This window comes from Paramisgurnus dabryanus, chromosome 22, assembly GCF_030506205.2.
Source record: "Paramisgurnus dabryanus chromosome 22, PD_genome_1.1, whole genome shotgun sequence".
NCBI classification, from domain to species: domain Eukaryota; kingdom Metazoa; phylum Chordata; class Actinopteri; order Cypriniformes; family Cobitidae; genus Paramisgurnus; species Paramisgurnus dabryanus.
Window position 1 is genome coordinate 13,686,359 of NC_133358.1, and position 21,041 is coordinate 13,707,399.

The 21,041-nt window shown below is 37.3% G+C and overlaps 1 protein-coding gene across 1 annotated transcript in view; it reads right to left on the minus strand.

Moving 5' to 3' along the window:
* Positions 1 to 14,955: 14,955 nt before the first annotated feature.
* reck (reversion-inducing-cysteine-rich protein with kazal motifs) overlaps positions 14,956 to 21,041 on the minus strand; it is a 73,206-nt gene continuing 67,120 nt past the window's right edge. Inside the window, exons 19-21 of the mRNA XM_065294828.1 lie at positions 19,569 to 19,642; positions 18,443 to 18,598; positions 14,956 to 15,864 (exon numbers count right to left, since the gene is read on the minus strand). Of these exons, the coding sequence (XP_065150900.1) occupies positions 15,649 to 15,864; positions 18,443 to 18,598; positions 19,569 to 19,642 (446 nt within the window). The 3' untranslated portion in view covers positions 14,956 to 15,648. The remainder of the gene's footprint in view (positions 15,865 to 18,442; positions 18,599 to 19,568; positions 19,643 to 21,041) is intronic.

The following is a 21,041-nucleotide window of genomic DNA, read 5'->3' on the forward strand; positions in this document are numbered from 1 at the left end:
ACGCTGGATGCAGTGTTGTCGTGTAGACATCAAAACCTGAGTTTTTGCTTCTGATTGGCCAACGTGGCTTTACGATAAGGGTTATATCACTGCCTGCTGGTGTGGCATGCTCTTGACAGCGCGTGATAGCGTGTTTTTGGGTTTTCATGTAGGTGGAGATTTCTTTTAAACCGAGCATGTGTGGAAGGGATTTTTTCTAAACTGCAGGAGGAAAAACTCTGGTTATAAAAATACTGTGTCCATGTGGACTATGCCTTAGTGACAGGATCATGGTAGTCCCATGTTTTGTGTGAAGGCACTGACTTTGTTTATTCAGGCAATGTGCCTTCTGTCTCGTCTCCTGACCCCGTGCCCCTCTTCGTTAATCAACTTGTTATTGTTTGATTCATGTCACCTGTTACCCTCTTGATTTGTTCCCTTATTTAATGCCCGTGTTTGCTGTCCTGTGCTTGTTAGTTTTGTAAAGGACCATGTCTTTGTAAATGTTTGCCACGTATTGTATGCTAGTTTATTTAGGAAAACCTTGTCCTAGTCAAATGATTCATTGTTAAGTTTTAGTCAAATTTATTGTAAGACTTTGGTCAATTAGTCTAGTCTATTTGGGGTTTTGTTTATAAGGTATTGTTGTTTTCCCCCCTCGTGGGTCTTTGTTTTCTTTTTTAGTGTTCAATTAAAGTCTTTGTGTTCATCTACCACCTGCATCAGGGTTCTGTCCTTGAACATTCATGAAAAAAAGGTACAAAACTTGTCACTGGGGTGGTATCTTTTCAAAAAGTACACTTTTGTACCTAAAAGGTAAACTGACGTTGTCATACTCCAAATTCTAGTCAGAATTTGAGTCTGATACCGCTCCATTGGGCTGTGATTATGGGGCGTGTTTCAACCGATGCAGCCTGACCTGAACTGCTAGTCATTTTGCTACAATGAGACTAACATTATGATTGTGTCTGAGTTAGCGAATGTACATCGACATCTACTATGTTTACGACATTTCATTCATATCACAACATTGTGAGTTATTTACTAAGTCATACTGTCAGACTATCTCTTACCATTTGTAAGTTAGATGAACTTCATCCACGGGCTTCTGAAAAGGAGCTGCAACGACTGCTAGTTATATCCACGTTGTTGTGCGTGTTGTCAATATCTTCTAGAACAGAATCAATGGCAGAATCTTCACATCTCAAATCTCCAGCGGCAGCCATGTTTGTTGTAAATGGATTTAACACAAGCGCTTTTTGGTGACTTTATTGATTACGTTACAGTTGATCATCTGTCCATCATCGTATAAAGCCCTCCCTGACAATTTGATTGGTTCGATCAGCTTTCGGTCGCGCATAGTAGAGCCACAACGGAGCGACTCGGAGGAGACCAGAAAGAGAAAAGGGGAGAGTGACAGAATTAAAAGAAGGACGAGGATCAATTATATTGGGGAGGGTTTCTGACCGATGCTGACTTGGCCCTCATGCTTTTGTACTAGTAAGTAATGTTATATTGCTTGCATATATACAGTAAGTCCTGTCTGGCGCCTGAACACTATTTTTTTTATGTGAATTTTACTGGAGGCTACTTGGAGAGTTTAGAGAGAGGCTTATATCACGTGACATTGTGACGTTTTGTTGGCGTCATGGACCTACGACATGGGTGATCTAGGTTTGATTCCCCTTTAAGGCAATTTTTTTAAATATAAATGTCACAAGCCAGGGGCTGGCTGCTAGTGGTTAAGCCACGCCCCTTCTAAACTTCCACCTCGAGGAGGTCCCCAAAACCAACCCAATGACCAGACAACAACGAGGACAGGTAAGTATAAAATATTCTTTATTTATTTAAATAGTTAAAATGTACGGGGACTTGGGGGAAAGGGGAATTAAAACTAAAATCAGGCTCTGCCCTCCAGGGGGCCACGGCCGAATGAGTGACAGAGGGTGGGGGGTTGCGTCGGGGAACTGGCTCCCGCCTCTGGTTCCCTCTGCCCGTGGCGCGCTCCTCTTCCTTCCTGGAGGCAGAATAAATCACAATGAGTGTTGGTATGGACTTTTCCTGTCAGTGTACCTTATTCAGCGCACGGCGGTTCGCCGCCTATTTCCCACAGCTCCTTGCTCGTTGACGCACTCTCCTTCCCTATTCTCTCTCTCTCCACAGACTCCAGCTGGGACACGAGGACACAGTGAATCGGTTTCGAGGGTTTCTCTCACCTCCGCGCTGGTTACAGCTCCCGGGTAGGTATGGCTCTCTTCACAGCTCAGTATCTCGGCACTCACGCTGGCTCTCTTTCTCTCCACAGACGAACTGACTCTCTTTCTCTCCACAGACGAACTGACTCTCTTTCTCTCCACAGACGAACTGACTCTCTTTCTCTCCACAGACGACTGCTGGGATACAGGGACACAGTGAGTCGATTTCAAGGTCTTCCCTCACCTCTGCGCTGTTTACAGCTTCTGAGTAGGTATGGCTCTCTTCACAGCTCAGTATCTCGGCACTCACGCTGACTCTCTTTCTCTCCACAGACGACTGCTGGGATACAGGGGCACAGTGAATCGATTTCAAGGTTTTCTCTCACCTCTGCGCTGTTTACAGCTTCTGAGTAGGTATGGCTCTCTTCACAGCTCAATATCTCAGCGTTCACGCTGGCTCTCTTTCTCTCCACAGACGACTGCTGGGACACGGAGACACAGTAAATCGATTTCAAGGTTTTCTCTCACCTCTACGCTGGTTACAGCTTCTGGGTAGGTATGGCTCTCTTCACGGCTCTCACGACTCGCTCACTTCCCTGTTAATCAGCAGACAAAACAGGTTATACGGTAGCTTACAGGGTGGCGGGCTTACGCTGGCTGGCTATGCAATGCGTCGATTGAACAGTGGCTTGCAATGGGACGCCCGGGGACCAAGACCCTCTCGGCGAACTCGTTGGTTGACAGAGGGGCGAGAACGTCACGCCGGCACACCGGGTCGAGCGCTGCCCTTTCCTCGAAACCCGTTGGTCGATCGAAAACTGGACCGGGGCGCCCTTTCGTCGAGACCTCGGGCCGGCGGATCTCTTTCGCCTCTACTCTGTGATGATGAAAAAGACACAAGTAAGGTAACAATAGTAGATGTGATACTCACGCACACCGCCAATCGCACAGTTCTTCACCGCCACTCTGTGATACTGTCAGACTGAAACACACTACAGCATAATCGTACAGGCGTTCTCTAGCACTGTTTTTCCTCTTCGTCGTCCCGGGACGAGTGACTGAAGCGGGGTTACGTCAAACAAGACACAGCACTCTCACTGCAATACACAGCATTACACAGCACCACTTCAAGTGAAAATTTCTACATCCAAAGACTCACCCACCACGCTCAGTGCACACAATAGACACCCGTCTTCTTCCACTTCGCTCTGGGCGAGAATAGGGAGATGGTAGACGGCCTAGTATTTGTTTATGGTCGTCACTGTAGCTGCTTCCACACAAGAACCCTTCGGCTCACCCACCACGCTGGTACAGGGGCAGGGCCACTCACTCTCTCTTGAAAACACTCAAAACGATGTCTAGGTCAAGTACATACAAAACACCTACTTCAAGGGATTTGGTTACTCACAATTTCTGTCTTCCTTCGTCCTAGGTTGACTTCACGCTGTAATAACTCCAGATGCATAGACAGGGCGTTTTCCAGCCACCAACACCACTTTTCCACAGATGTATACTCACAACAGTAAGTTTTCCTCTTCCTCCGTTTCTCTCATCCGACGTCAGTATCCGTCTAGTATTCCACCTATAAGGTCGTCGATATCCTCATTAGTATCGATCTATGATCCAAATGAGAGAGAGAGAGAGCAATACAGCGATCCAAATAGCGTATCCGGCGAGCCCAACTCGGCGCTACGATACACATCAACACACAGCGGATAACATCAGCCCGGTGCAGTGTCCCTTTAACTCTCTCACAGCTCCGTCCTCTTTCGCCTCTCTCGGCTGCCGTCCTCTCTCCTCTCGCTCTAAGCGCTCTGTGGATCAACGGCGCCCTCCGGCTCCTCCGAGGACGGAGCGGGTGGTTTGGGTCTGCCCTAGGCAGTAGTGGAGCTCGTGCCCGAAACAACAACAACTTCTTGTTTGGGCTTTCCTTGGACCTTTTATGGGTCTTGCCTCTCTTCTCTCCCCCAATCGCGAGTTACCAGCTTAACTTGTACCACCTGTTGCTCATCTGCCCGTGATCTGTGTTGCCAGGGAGACCAGGAAGTGAAGGGTGCGTTAAAAAAAATCTGCCCGGGCGGAACCTCTCCTCTCCATTTTTAGTTCCGCCCTAAGTCACCTTGTGACATAAACTTTAACCAAGTGACCACCATTAAAACTGGCTTGTAAACGTGAGCTACGCGATCTTTTGGCGTTTGAAAAAAGAAAACCCATGAAATTATATTATATGACACATGACATGTTGGAAGGCACACTTTGTGACCTAAAGAGTTGTCTTCTTTTCCTTTGCGACAGTACTTGTGGCCTCTAGGGGCGCTAGACGTGAAAAATACATGTCTAGCACCCAAAAAGCTCCATGATGTGCTTTAATATCGACTAAGTAAAGTCATGGCAAGATTCAAATCAATGCTAAATCCAAGAATAAAATGTAGTGCTCTCGATCTCCTCATTAGATTATGAGGCTTCAGCCTGAATTTTACAGACACTGTAACATTTACAGTAAATGATCACTGCCCTGGAAACCACAGACGCGCTACCGTTGGGTGACTACTGCATGAGAAACAACAATTGTTACATCCTGTACATGTTAGATGCTTTATGACAAAAGAAAGAAACACCATCCCTACATTAGTGTTGCTCGTATTGTCATAAGCATTTGACATTTCACACATCATGTACTTTATACTCAAAACATCATACTGTACCTAAAATTGGGTCTACATTAAATACATTTATGTAGCTTGTATAATTACAATGCATTTACAAAGAAATGTCTGTTCACCAACGGTCCCTATCCAACCGATCTTGAGAGGATTTGCTAAGAAGAATGGCCAAAAATACCCCAGTCCGGTTCCCATGCTCGTTGCATCATCCACATCATTGTTTTCACTAAGTACTGAGTAAAGAGTCTGAATACTTAATGTGATATTTTTTCTTTGTAATAAATGTACAAACACTTTTAAAATTTAGTTTTTATTTTGTTATTAGGGGGCACTGAGTGTAAATAAATGAGAAAAAGATTAATTGTAGTATCAGACTGCAACATAACAAAATCAAAAAAGGGGGTTTGAATATTTTCTAAATGCACTGTATGTTTACGTGATAAATCCACTGTAAGAGAAATGTATAAAAATGCTAATTTCATTGACTTAAATGCCTATGACTTTACATGGTTTCTCAGTTTTACCTATGAATTCTTAATTGTTGGTGGTGATCTGCTTTTGATGTAAGAGTTTACGCCTCACTTGAGGTTTGGGCATCATTGAGCATCTTGATGGCCGGGGGTTCAGATGTCTTTTTTATGTATGTACTATGACACATTTACACTCAGTATATACCCATTCCTGGAAATGACTGCATGTTTCTCTGAAAACCCAGAGAGAGACACGATTTAACCTATGTGTAATATGTCTGCCATGTTCAGAAGATCTACTGTAAATAAGTACTTTAATTTCCAATGTGTGTTCCTTAGCTATTTAAAAAGCAAATATTACAGTCAGTCTTGTTTGTTTTTTTTAAACTACATTTCCGAAAAGTCCCACCAAACCTATTTACTTCTTAAATCGATGATGCTGTGAGCTGAAACATTGTCATTGCTTACGCACTAAATGTGACAAATTGTGTTCAAAGCAAACATATGCACATAATTCACATTTTTGCTTTTCAATTTTTATACAGGTATATTTCATAAATGAATCTCCATTCAGGTAAAAGTCAGTATGGTCCAATTTTGCATATCCATTTCTTCCCCATGTGTGCAAAAGTATTTGTTGTGATGGTGTTCAGGAAAGTCAGTAGTATTTATTACAATGTGTTCAATGTGACAGTAAAACCCAAAGGCTCTTTGGCACCCTTTATTAACATATCAACTGTAAAAATGTGCTTTGTCTATAAAGGATACAAAGGTTTCTGAGGGTTTCTCACCTTACGGTATGTGTGAGTAGCAATGTCACATTTGATTTTTTAAAAATGCTTTCATGTTTTTTTCAAAGCTGCATAACCCTGTGAAGAGTACCATTAGACACAGATATGTATACATTTACTACTAACATATATCTTTGAGGTACTAATAGGCGCTCTAATATGTACCTCTGAGGTACTAACATGAACTCTTTTTGGTGCAAAGCTGTACTTTTTGAAAGGGTACAGCCGCAGGGCACACAAAGTGAACCACTTAGCACCTACACTGTAAAAACTGAATTAACAAAAATTTGATTTTTGAACTTAAAAACACCTAAAAACCTGAATTAATTTCAACTTTAATTTGACCACTTTAAGTGAACAATTTAAGTCAATAAAGTATATTTTGAATTAAAGTAATTTTTTAAAGTAGATTCTACTTTTTACAGTATAAAACAGCTCAAACCAATAAATACAAGAAATAATGTTTGTTTTGTTTGTATCTGGTTATAAAATAAAATGTATTTCTAAAATCTGTGTCAGACAGCTTGTTAAAATCTAGTCACACACCCCTGGGTTTTCACACCTGTGCAGGTTGCCAAGTGAGAGTTAACGCTGGATGATGAAAGATCTTCACTATAAGTGCAAAAAAGTTACTGCAGCGCTGGAGATACAATCCCAGACTTCATCTCTTTTTCTTAAAGATGGTTGTCTTGATACAAAGTGTATTTTGCATGAACACCCACCTAATATTTGTCCACGCATAGATAAGAGTCACTTTTCTTGTTAAATATCATGTTTCACACGAGTGAAATAAGTTGTTTATGTTGACTGTCAGATGCCTAAATGTAAATGATTTATCATTCTACTAAACCTCTGCTGATCTACAGAGAACATTGATACCTTTCATTGTGTTGTCAACAAGTACTGAAATATTTGGCAAGCAAAACATTTTAGAAGTTGCTGGAATCGATTAAAAGCGAAAGCACAAGGTAATCATCTATACCGGCCTTGAAGGCAATTTCACAGCATTGTGTTATGTCTACCACTTTCTGCATAAGTTCAATAGGAGATATTTCACTTTTTCTGTCCAAAAAGGGGCTTTTGTATGTTGTCTGATCATAAACTATGAATTAAATGTAGAAGAGCATTGCGTTATCAGCACAAAGGTCATGGGTTCAAAACACACATACTGAAAAAATGTGCACTGTGACTATATATACAGTATATACTATATATATAAAAATTGTGAGTGCGTTTTGAGGATTAAAGGAAAGACAAGGAATTGTAATTTAGTTTAATCATCTTGGTAACACTTGGCCTATTCTAACAAGTTTCCTATTTCCTTAAATATTATTAACATATTGACTGTTTATTAGTACTTATAAAGCACATATTAATGCATAACCATATTCTGCATCCCTTAATCCTACACCATACCAAACAACTATACTTAGACTCTTACAAAGGATCTAAACATCTTAGTGCGTTAAGCTTTTAACATGTGTAATTTTAACACATTATGTGTCATTTTGTGTTAAAATATAACACAAATTGTGTTAAAACTAACACAAAAAATGTTGTTTTAATAATAACACAGAGATGGATGGATTCTGGGACAATGCATTTAGTGTTATGTCCCAGAATCAACACTAATGTGATGTTTTTTACACCTCCGTTCTAAGAGTGTAAGTTTTAATAAGCAGTAAATTAGGGGTCTATTGGGGCAAAATCTGTAGTTAATTGTGAATACCTACAGTCTTGTTCAAAATAATAGCAGTACAATGTGACTAACCAGAATAATCAAGGTTTTTAGTATATTTTTTATTGCTACGTGGCAAACAAGTTACCAGTAGGTTCAGTAGATTCTCAGAAAACAAACAAGACCCAGCATTCATGATATGCACGATCTTAAGGCTGTGCAATTGGGCAAGTAGTTGAATTAGTTGAAAGGGGTGTGTTCAAAAAAATAGCAGTGTGGCATTCAATCACTGAGGTCATCAATTTTGTGAAGAAACAGGTGTGAATCAGGTGGCCCCTATTTAAGGATGAAGCCAACACTTGTTGAACATGCATTTGAAAGCTGAGGAAAATCGGTCGTTCAAGACATTGTTCAGAAGAACAGCGTACTTTGATTAAAAAGTTGATTGGAGAGGGGAAAACCTATAAAGAGGTGCAAAAAATGATAGGCTGTTCAGCTAAAATGATCTCCAATGCCTTAAAATGGAGGGCAAAACCAGAGAGACGTGGAAGAAAACGGAAGACAACCATCAAAATGGATAGAAGAATAACCAGAATGGCAAAGGCTCAGCCAATGATCACCTCCAGGATGATCAAAGACAGTCTGGAGTTACCTGTAAGTACTGTGACAGTTAGAAGACGTCTGTGTGAAGCTAATCTATTTTCAAGAATCCCCCGCAAAGTCCCTCTGTTAAAAAAAAAGGCATGTGCAGAAGAGGTTACAATTTGCCAAAGAACACATCAACCGGCCTAAAGAGAAGTGGAGGAACATTTTGTGGACTGATAAGAGTAAAATTGTTCTTTTTGGGTCCAAGGGCCACAGGCAGTTTGTGAGACGACCCCCAAACTCTGAATTCAAGCCACAGTACACAGTGAAGACAGTGAAGCATGGAGGTGCAAGCATCATGATATGGGCATGTTTCTCCTACTATGGTGTTGGGCCTATTTATCGCATACCAGGGATCATGGATCAGTTTGCATATGTTAAAATACTTGAAGAGGTCATGTTGCCCTATGCTGAAGAGGACATGCCCTTGAAATGGTTGTTTCAACAAGACAATGACCCAAAACACACTACTAAACGGGCAAAGTCTTGGTTCCAAACCAACAAAATTAATGTTATGGAGTGGCCAGGCCAATCTCCAGACCTTAATCCAATTGAGAACTTGTGGGGTGATATCAAAAATGCTGTTTCTGAAGCAAAACCAAGAAATGTGAATGAATTGTGGAATGTTGTTAAAGAATCATGGAGTGGAATAACAGCTGAGAGGTGCCACAAGTTGGTTGACTCCATGCCACACAGATGTCAAGCAGTTTTAAAAAACTGTGGTCATACAACTAAATATTAGTTTAGTGATTCACAGGATTGGTAAATCCCAGAAAAAAAAATTTTTGTGCAAAATAGTTTTGAGTTTGTACAGTCAAAGGTAGACACTGCTATTTTTTTGAACACACCCCTTTCAACTAATTGCCCAATTGCACAGCCTTAAGAGCAGTGTTAATTTTAGCAGCAAATTCTGATTTAGTCTTAGTCTTAGTCTTTTGAATAACACACCATTTAGTTTTAGTCTTATTTTAGTCATCTGAAATCTTTTAGTTTTAGTCTAGTTTTAGTCGACGAAATATCATAAGAGTTTTAGTCTAGTCTTAAGTTTTTTAGTCTGTTATGGAATGGTATTAAGGTTTGAATATGCAATACAGATGGTTGTTATAGAAAACACGTATTTTATTTTATTCTTAATGTCAAAAAAACTGACCGTGGCTTTTTCACCAAAAAAAATCACATAAAATAAGCATAAGGCCCGCTCTACCTAAAAAAATACATGGTCCCTGAAAAAGATATGCATTGTCCCTAAATGACACGCACACACAGACGCACGCAGACACACAGACAGAGACACACACACGCACTTACGCACTTTGTCCAGTCATGTAAAACCACAACATCTACTATAATAGTAACGTTACACATTTCATTCAATTTGAGGACACTGAATATTTATACTCAGTATTAATTCAGACAACCCAATACAATCAATACAGTTCAGATGTGTATTCCTTTCGTTTCTATGTTATACCAAGTTTAGCGAAAACACTGTGGTTTATCTGATAAAATAACCTTAGCGTGTATGCTTACCTTCGCATGTATTTCTGGATGAGTCGTCATACAGGCTGTCGTCTTGTCATATTTGTAGTGTGACCAGATTAGACGCTAGCTCTGACATTTTTGTTGTTAATGAGACATGTCTTCGGACCGGGTGCACCGCAAAACGTTAGCGTGTTGCTAACGAGCGAAGTCAACTGAAATCAGCCAAAGCTGGGAACTAAGACTGTACAACTAAATATAATGAAAACAAACTTTGCCGCGGGTTTTCAAAATGACTCTGCCGACTGCTGCCTGTGTAGATCAACCTACCCTCAAAGATTCGCTCTGATTGGATTTCTTCCCAACTGTCCCACAAAATGAGGAGCTCTGATTGGATTTCTTCTCAATTCGTCCCTCCCTAACATTTTCGTCTTATTTTTATTCGTTGACTAAAGTGTCAGTTATATTTCGTTACAGTCTTCGTCATCATATATGATTTTATTTAGTTTTTATTTAGTTTTCGTCCGTGAAAAAGGTTCGTTGACGAATATTTTTCGTCATCGTCTTCGTCAACGAAATTAACACTGCTTAAGAGCGTGCATATCATGAATGCTGGGTCTCATTTGTTTTCTGAGAATCTACTGAACCTACTGGTAACTTGTTTGCCACGTAGCAATAAAAAATATACTAAAAACCTTGATTATTCTGGTTAGTCACATTGTACTGCTATTATTTTGAACAAGACTGTATATATATATATAGTTTTCTTTGGTAAATATAAGCAAAATGGCTGTGAAAATGCCTTTATTAATTAACCTTTTGATATTTTGCTCAAAATATATAAAAACTTTGCTATCATTAAATCAGACAATTTCAAACACATCAGTTTTATAAAACAAAATCTTATAAAAACTTTTTTTTTTAAAGTGCACCTATTTCATTGTTAAAAACAACTTTATTTTGTGTATTTGGTATAATACATTGGGTTCTCGTGGTTTATGGTTAAAACACATTTTTTTCCACATACAGTACATTTTTGTAGCTCCAGATTTCCCTCTCTTCCTGAAAATGGTACTGATTTGGTACAAAATTCATCGATTTCAAAAGAGCTGTGTCCCTGATTGGCCAGCTAATCTGTACGTTGTGATTGGCCTGAATACCTTTGACGTCAGTCGGAAATGTGACGCTCATTACCATGTTTGAAAGATTCAATCACAATGCAAAGTCAGAGCAGGATGAAATATGATAATGTCGGTCTTTACTACATCACCAATCCCAGGAAGTAAACTGTTGCCTATAATCCGTGTGTTTGTTGTAGTCCAAGAAAAGAGATTCACGTTGGAGATGATAACTCGCGTCATCGTTTACTTTGGGGTTTGTACCTTTTGCACATGGTTAACATGTACTAATACACACTTACACACCAAAGGAAATGTAAAAACGTTTATCGGACAATAGGTGCTAAATATATGTGTGGTACAAATATAATTCACAAAGAAAAATATTTTTGAAGTATATTCACACACACATGTATATTTATTTTAGTTCACCTGGGTGACTAGAAAATTCTTCCATTATGACTTCCTGTTTCCATGGGTATAAATATGAGGTCACACATAGGCCAAACTCACTTAGTCATTTATCACATGGGTAAGACCAAAGAACATAGTACTACTTGTGATGTGGAGAAAATTGGGAAGTGGTTATAGAAAATAGCAAAAACATTAAAAATGCCACCATCAGGGCAGTAATTACGAAATTCCAGTGAACTACACATGTTATGAATCAGCCTTAAAAAAGGACACGAGTCTATTTTCTCCCAATGCACTGTCAAGAGTTCGAGTGGCCAAAAAATCTCAGGACTTCTCCAAAACTACAGTCTGAAGTCACCTCATCACCACAAAAAGCCTCTACTCTCATTCAAAAACAAACTCAAGTGACTTCAAAAATGATTTGTTGGTTCAAGTTAAAAAAAGTAAGTTAAGTGGCCTTATTTTATTTGGTAACTCAAAAAAGTTGTATTAAAATTGTTGTGTCAACTCAAAATTTTAAGGCAACCAGGTAACTTTTTTAAGTTGAACCAACTTATCTACAGTGTGGAACTCAAATTGGAACGGCTTCCATAGTTAATTGAAACCAAAACAGCTGCTTGGCAATATTATTATATACAAAAAATGATATTCTGACTACAAAATCAAGGACTCGACCTGGCCATCCCAGTCCACTAACTTGAATCCCATAGAAAACCTGTTAGGTGAAGTGAGGAGGAGAAACCACCAGTGTGGACCTTGACATCTGAAGGGATTCTGTATGGATGAATGGTCTCAGATCCTGTATTCTCCAATCTCATCAGCCATTATAGACTCAGAGCTGATATCTTGGCAAAGGGAGGCACCACAAAGTATTTACTTAAAGGGTGCCAAAATATTTTTTAATATAACTGTGTTTTGCTTGGCATTGTTTTTTTTTTTTTCATTTTTTAAACAAAATAATTTTTTCACAGCCTTATATTTACCAAGAGTGCCAATATTAGTGGAGAGCACTAATACTTACGTATGTGTTCCCCGTACTAAAGTGTTATCATAATCTGATAAGGTTTATTTAATTCTGGTCTCATTAAATCTTTATGCAGCAGTTTTTTTTTTTTTTAGAAGACAAGCCATTCGTAAGGCAGAAACAAACTACAGGAATTATGAATGCTTTTAAATTATCATTGATGTCTGTCATTATGTCTTAGCAGCCAAAAGGTGATAAAATAAAAAAATGAAATAAATGAGACTGATACACTATGGCTAAATAACTTAACTTACTTTAACTAAAACCTGCGATTATTCTAACTAAATATAAAAACAAATAAACAAACAAACCGGAAGCAGTCTGTAAATTTGCGATATCAAATGTATGAATATATGCTTATGCTTAAACTTGTCAAAATTGGGCGGCACAGAGGGTAGTACTGTTGCCTCACAGCAAGAAGGTCCCCGGTTCAAGCCCTGGGTAGGTCAGGTGGCCTTTCTGTGTGGAGTTTGGATGTTCTCTTTGCCCTATATGGCACTTAGAGGCGCTTTCCCAGACAGGGCTTAGATTAATCCAGGACTAGACCTTAGTTATATTAGGACATTCATATATTTTTTTTTACTAAAACACCTTAGAAAAAACAATACTGGTGTGCATCTTGAGACAAAACAATGGTACTTAATATATGTTAAGATATGTCAGTACAAGGTATTTTTAAATTAAGGCAGCTGAAACATGCATTTTAGTTTGGGACTGAATAAACCCTGTCCGGAAAACTGCAACATAAGATTTTTTTTTGTGGTTTCTCAACAAATGTACCATTAAATCAGTAGAAATGATAAAGTGAAAGTAAAAGTGCAATGAAAGAACGCAAACCCCACATGATTTCATTATTAAATTGTGCAACCAATGTATCATTCTGATGAAATCCTTAGGCAATATGATCACATTTATTATTATTATTATTATATAAAAAATATATGTGAAAAGGGTAACACACACATGACAGACAAACAGACAGACAGGACACAATAAGACCCCTCTCATGGTACACAGCTGCCTAAGCAAAATAATACTGATGGGAAAAGGTGGCCCTTTATGTGCCATAAGCATATACACAACACTTCCTGCAGAAAAACATGACAACACATTCTGTAAAAAACACTTCAGTATTGTCATCATGCAAACATAAGCATTTCAAATGGCACATTGTGACGTTATCATCTCAAAATAAAACATTTGCTTTTCTTATGAACATAAAAGGTTTTGTTTTGCAATACTTCATATTTAAAAAAAAAATCTATACACACATACATATATATATATATATATTTATAAACTTTAAGCAAGGCATATTGTTGTGTTTACCACTTTATAGATAAGTAGTACGATTGTCATATTTGTATACATGGCTGAGTTCCTCTTTTTCACTGCAAAAAAATATATAAGTTCTTCAGTTTTGTTTTCCAGTAAAATTATCTAAACATCCTTAAAAAATAAAAACGGATCTGAAAAATAATTGCGTGAGAAAGCATTTGTTTACAGAGAATAGATGTTGAATTTTATTTAAAAGTAGATTTTTCTTAACCCAAATAGCAAACAATTTTTTTTCCTTAAAAAAGGATTTGTTGGTTCAACTTAAAGGACAAGTTCGGTATTTTAGACTTAAAGCCCTGTTTTCAGATTGTTTATGGTCAAATAGAACGGTTTTGACTGAAATTTCGACATTTTCGGCTGCCCTGAGAATTTTCGCGTGTTTGTGTTTCAGCTCAGACCTCTACAATGGGTTTAATGGTGCACTGGAACAATCCTTCCTAAAATGCATTAAACTTTCGTTTACAAAGACGTGAAACTCACCGAGTGGTCAGGGGTGTTCACTGATATGCTCACACAAAAATCGCTCCAAAAGATGCTTTCCAACAGCTGTTTTAGCATTCGTTGTTAACTTGTGGACCTATTTCCCCAAACGCCTCACACTCGTACATTCTTCCGCTTAGAGCTTGAATAATTGACACTCCAGCCCAGGTGGTGGCGCTAATCCGCCTTTGCCAATTGCAAGAATAGAAACAAAGTTCCCGGCGCGGAGTAATACCGTACCTCACAGGACGTCTAATACAGTCAATGGAGTTGGTAAAAACTATGATAAAACCTGTTGGAATGCGTCTTTTGGAGCGATTTTTGTGTGAGCATATCAGTGAACACCCCTGACCACTCGGTGAGTTTCACGTCTTTGTAAACGAAAGTTTAATGGATTTTAGGAAGGATTGTTCCAGTGCACCATTAAACCCATTAGAGGTCTGAGCTGAAACACAAACACGCGAAAATTCTCAGGGCAGCCGAAAATGTCGAAATTTCAGTCAAAACCGTTCTATTTCACCATAAACAATCTGAAAACAGGGCTTTAAGTCTAAAATACCGAACTTGTCCTTTAAAAAAAAGTAAGTTACCTGGTTGCCTTAATTTGTTTAGTTATTTCAACTTAAAAATATTAGTTGATTTTTGTACCACTTATTTTTACTTTTGAAATTGAACCAACTAACGTTTTTTCTTTTTTACAATGTGTAGTTAAGTTTTTAAAAATCATAAGGCTGTGTATGTAACAAAATAAACAATGGGATAAAAAATACAAAACAGAAATTTCTTTAATGTAAAAATAACTTGATCTTGTTTTTAGGATGTTTAGATATATTCACCACATGACAAAACCACAATAATACTGATTAAGACATTTTTGGCAGTGTGTGTGTTAAAATTAATCGAAAAGAAAGGAACAATAAAACATTTTTTATATATTTTAGCTCTGTATGAAAGATCGTTTTTCTTGATTTCATGATTTCAGGTTTTTGCTACTAAGGTACAACAATATTTTGTAAGCTGATATGTGCATGAGTATTTAGATCAGTGAGACATCTAAAAGCAGCAAATCTTTTGCATCTAAACCATAAGAACGTTTTTTTCCGCTGTTCGTGTGTCTTTCATTTCCTTTTTTCCCGTGACCGTCTCCAAAGCTTACGTATTGGCTTTGCAAGACGTCACAGCACAGTTTCTATTCGAGGAAGTCCTTAATTGGTAAAAGAAAAAGTTATTTCTTAAAGTCCAAACTCTTCCGTGGTCAGAATTTGATTGTCCTTATCAGTTTGCAGTGTCATGATTGTCGACTGATACGTCTTCCTGACATGACCTCTGAAGTTTAGAGGTCAAACAGGAGATGATGTTGCTTGGCAACAGCAGTTAAGAAGAAAATGGTGTTCCTGTTATAAAAAGTAGGAGAGGGAAAAGAAACAGAAAGAGACAGAGAGGCCGTAGGGTCGTAGCAGCCGAGCTTACGGTGGAAAGTTTGACTTCAGAGTTGAGGAAGGCAGACAGAGGAACGTGCGACACCAGCGTGGGGCTTCCCGAGTTTATGAGCGAGTCGATCTTCTCTGCCTCTTTACTGCATGCTTCAATCTGTGGTCGCACAAGAAATAGCAACAGATCATTAAGGTGTACTCTCTAAGGCTGAGCAGAAATAGGCCATTAAGTCCATGTAGACAGCTTTAATATTTTTAGGGAAATTTAAGGAACATCTGGAACATGATGCAATCGCAAGAAACCATGCGCTGGGGAGCGCCAGAGACACTGCGATTTCTCAGAGCTGCAGTGTCTTAATGTGCTCTGTTCGCTTGTCTGGGAATGCAGACGCTACATTAAACTACAGGTGATAATTCATTATTTCATGACTGAATTAGCACATGAAACAACAACAACCACTACTGTACATAATATTAACTCATTCCCTGCCAGCCTTTTTTTAAATGTTGCCCGCCAGCAATTTTTTGTGATTTTCACACAATGCCTTGCAGGAAAATGTTCTTCTATAAATATATAAACATACAAATATATCAAATGAAAGAACAGACCCTCTGCTTTCAAACAAACAATAAACAAACAAACAAAAGGGGAAAAAACATTCATCCTATCTATATTTTTTTTCTCTGTTTATAAACTCTTAAATATGGGTATTTTTCTTCAAAAAAAAAACAAAAAAAAAAAAAACGCTGAAATAATTGCATTTTTGTGAAGAAATTTTGTTAAAGATCAGATTCAGAATGATTATCAAAACATACACTGAGTGTAAAATTAACAAATTATTTTTTGCTTCAGTTTTTTTTCATTTTTTCAAATGTTTTCTCTTAATTGACAAGATAAATTGTCAATGGCGGGGAAAGAGTTAATGAATAAATTTGTTGTTGGAAAAACTATAATTTAGTGGATAACAGGAAATACATTCCTTTAAATCCACAACTTTTACATTTTGAAAGCATGAGTGCCCATTGATGACAACTACAAAGCAATTAAAATTTAAAATATATAAAATCTAAATAAATAAATGAAGAGTTTGGTTCCAAAACGCAATAAATCCATTTTGACAAATTTCGTTAAAAACGTGTTTTCTATACCAAGAAAGTGACAAGATGAAAACCACTATTTTCTGTTACAAACTTTCACATAGCATCTTTAGGTTATAAAAAAATCAAATCCATAACTTGATTTTCAAAGATTTATTATAAAAATAAATAATTTTTTCCACAAAATGAAATAAATCCATGGCAAGTTTTTTTAAACATTAATGGCATTAATCAAAACACTTACTTTGTCATATTAGGAACACTGTCATTGCTGCACGTTTATATTTGACGTCGTTGCTTAACATTTTTCACAGCGATCAATGTGTTAGCATGAGAGAAGCTAGATTCTGTCGGGAGAACAAGCGATCGTCTCCTGAGTGCCTCTCACGTATTTATTAGATGTTGATGGCTTACATTTCTTTCCCGTCACAGAAAACCACAGGTTTATCAATGCTATTAAAGTATTATTTTGTTTTTGTTTGTTTGTTGATCATGAAGTACAAAGTAGATGAGGAAAACTAGGGCTCTGTGTACTCAATGCGCCCCCATTGTTTGTTTACATTGCGTGGAATGGTGCGCTGTAATTTGTGGAGTGGATTTATTGCATTCTGTAGAAAAGGAGGAGCGGCGTTTATTGCATTTTGGGAAAAAAGGGAGAAAAGATGACAGAATAACACGGCGAATATTGGATTTTGCGTAAAATTAAGAATTTACCTTTAAAAACTGACCTGATATAATACTGATTTTGGCAGTAACTCATTTTTTTCAAAAATGGTGTTTATTGCGTTTTGGAACCAAACTCTTCAAATATAGATATAAATAAGAAAATGAGTGCAGATATTTCTTACTACTTACAATAAGGACTGTGTTATATGTGACTCTGTCCGTGAAAACCAATATTTTTGTGTGATTTACAAAAAACAAAATGAAATCATCCCACATAATGTAAAGAACATGCTGTGAATATAACCTTGATATCTTTACTATTGACTGAGTAAGATCATGTCAAAGATTGAAATCAATGTGAAATCAAACTTTACATTATAATAAGGGCTGGGCAAAGATTAATCGCGATTAATCGCATACAAAATAAAAGTGCATTTTTGCCTAATACATGTGTCTGTACTGTGTGTAATTAATATGTATATTTAAACACATACACACATACATATATTCATTTCAGAACATTTTTATTTATATATCCATTTTTATTGTTAATATATAATATATCAAAATATAAATAAATATATATACACATGCAAATGTTTCTTAAATGAATACATGAATGTGTGTGTATTTATATATATATAATAATTACACACAGCGCACACTTATATATTATGGAAAAAAATACTTTTATTTTGTATGCGATTAATCACGATTAATTTTTGACCAGCACTAATTATAATCTAATAATAACTTCATTTTTAGATTATAAGATTTTGTCCTGGATTTCACAGGAAGGGTCACACATTGTAAATAGCATATATATTTAAAATATTGATTATATGACAAGCCCTCATACGTTATTATTTTTATAATTGTAACATGATTTATGTTAAAATGACATGAAATCTAAATGTCTTTATTAATGAATTACTGTCCACACAGGAATATAATGAAGACAACACACAGACCTGCAGAGGTGTAGGCTGCTGATCAACAGGAACTATAAGGATGATAATGTCCGAATCGATGCTCAGATACCCAAAGATGTCACACTGAGGAACAGAGATGTGCAGCCGTAGGGTTTTCAGGATGTTGTGAACCGTCACGGGATTATTCCTGTTCAGCTGAAAACACACGCAAACATAGGCAGGGTTGTAATGAGAGGTGACAAATGTGAGCCGTTTCACATCATTCTGCTCATGACAAATAATTAAGCTATAAAAATAATGAATAAGAGGCAGACGGTTTTCTTAAGCTGCATAAAATTAATCACCAAAAAAATAAAACCCAGTATGTTGATATTTTCTAAAAGAAATGTGAGTAATTCTTGGCATTCTAAAAGCTAGGCATGAGTTGTATGGGTGGCTGCCAGGATGCTGCTTTGTGGCTACCAAACGTGTTTTGACTGTTTTAATGTGGTTGTGCTGGGCGGTGGCTAAGTTGTTGCTTTCTGTTGAAAAGAGGTCACCCTCAAATTAGGTCTATGATATTCTGGTCTCTAGATATGACTCAAATCACTCATGTTGTGAAAACAACAACAAGCCAAATGATTCAAGGTATTTGTGTCTTCAGCACAAACCGAGTTACTGTACATCTCAAACTGTAATACATGGATTCAAGGTTTGTTAAAATCTCTAACTACTGTACTGTACTGTACTGTACTATACACCCCTAAGCTTTTAAATGCAAAAATTAAAAATTTAATTAATGCTTACGTTTACTTCTAGACTGAAACCAATTCCTATGTAATACGGCTCACTGTTTGAAAATTATATAACGTAAGCAATAGCCTATTATTGAAAATAAAACACTACTTAAGAGCAGCGTGTGAGTCTATTGTGCTCAAAGGGTAAAGAGTGGGTGATGTAAAGCATGCGGCTCGGGTGTAATGAGGTTTTTATTTGAAAATAATTAGGTGGTGCTTGTTGCAGCTATGCTCCCAACATGCTCATGTACATGCTGCCCCCTGCAGGCTGTCTGGTGTAATGAGAATATATTTATAAAGTATGGTGACAAATAATGTCATCTCTAAATAAAAAAAATAAAAAAGGGTATGGGATGCAGAATGAATATAAAATGGTGTGAAATGATTACCTTGGCAAACATATTCATCTGTGCTTTGTTCCACAGGATCTGTAGCATACCTGCACACACGGGACAGCATGCGCCTGCAAAGAAGACAGATAAGATGGTAAATGTTGATGATAACATGAAAAAATTACATTTCAAGAAGCCTTAAACAGCAATTTCTCTACATCTACTGTGTCTGTATACAGTAGAAAGTGAGTCTGTGACAGTGAAGAGCAGGGCCGGGTCTACAGGGGGGCTGGGGGGGGCATTGCCCCCCCAGATTTTCCTTGTGCCCCCCCAAAAATGTCCAGCCAACCTTAAAATAACGGAGTCTCTTTACATAAAAAACGTCTTCTATAGGCAAGCGCTAGCGTTTACAGCTCCCGTCCACTAACGTCTGATTAGCTTATTCAAACCTTGGAGGTCTTTTCAGCAGTATTTAAGTCACAGGAAAAGTACTACTGTTCTCTATGACGGTAACTAAAAAAAAACGCATCTTTAAAATATATATCAAAAACAATGCAATTTAATATTAAATAAACGTAATAACCCAACACATATTAAATTAAAACTTTTTTTTATAGTAAAACATTCCCAAAATAGCCCCTTATCCTTTCTTAGACTCACCTCATTATTTATTCATGCAAATACAACAGCCAATGGCAAGTCTCCAGCAGCATTTAATGTGTTTGTTTTAGACGTAGTTCTGTTTATTAAAATTAGAATATGCAGTTTGGTTGTGGCATACTATATAGTAGATATAAATGACATAAGATGGTTATACAGTAAATATACAGTATTGTAACAGCTGAGCATCGCGTGCAGTGCAGTTTTAAAATCAAATTTTAGCGGTTTTGTCATCGTCATTCATCAGCTCATTCAGCTCGCGTTTGAGAAAAACTTCACACGCAAAAATCTACAGACTTTTAAGTTCAAGAGGAGCTTTTACTCCGCAAGGTCATCGTAAGGTAAAACGTGTATTTTATAATGTTGCGTTGTATTATAATATCTAATTTGCTGTGTTATAAACAAAGCAGTGTGATTTATCTTTAGTCTCGTCGCAAATCACACTTACAGTATTTTAGGGCTTGTGCTTTTGTCTGGTGCTGTTATAGGCAAACAGGATAACCTTTGACGAATTTTTCATGCATGTCAAATTGCTTACATGATGCAACAATATATTATTTAAAGCATTGTGCTTTGTTGTGATATTTGAGGTTGCTGCAGCAGCAATGATAGGGTCAGGAATTAATGACAATACAGCTTATCACATATATCACATTGAAAATACATTATTTTACATGAAGAAAATGTTTGAGTAGTGGAAATAAAGTTCCTAACAAGTGTTTATTCAGAATAAAGGCATATGTTGGGTAGGGTATGTATAAGAATGGCTTTAATTTATCTATAAGTAAAATAATAGATTACATGCAGTGTAAACATTAATAAAATATAGCTATATGTACAGCTTTATATTTATATCACCTGCTTGCCTGA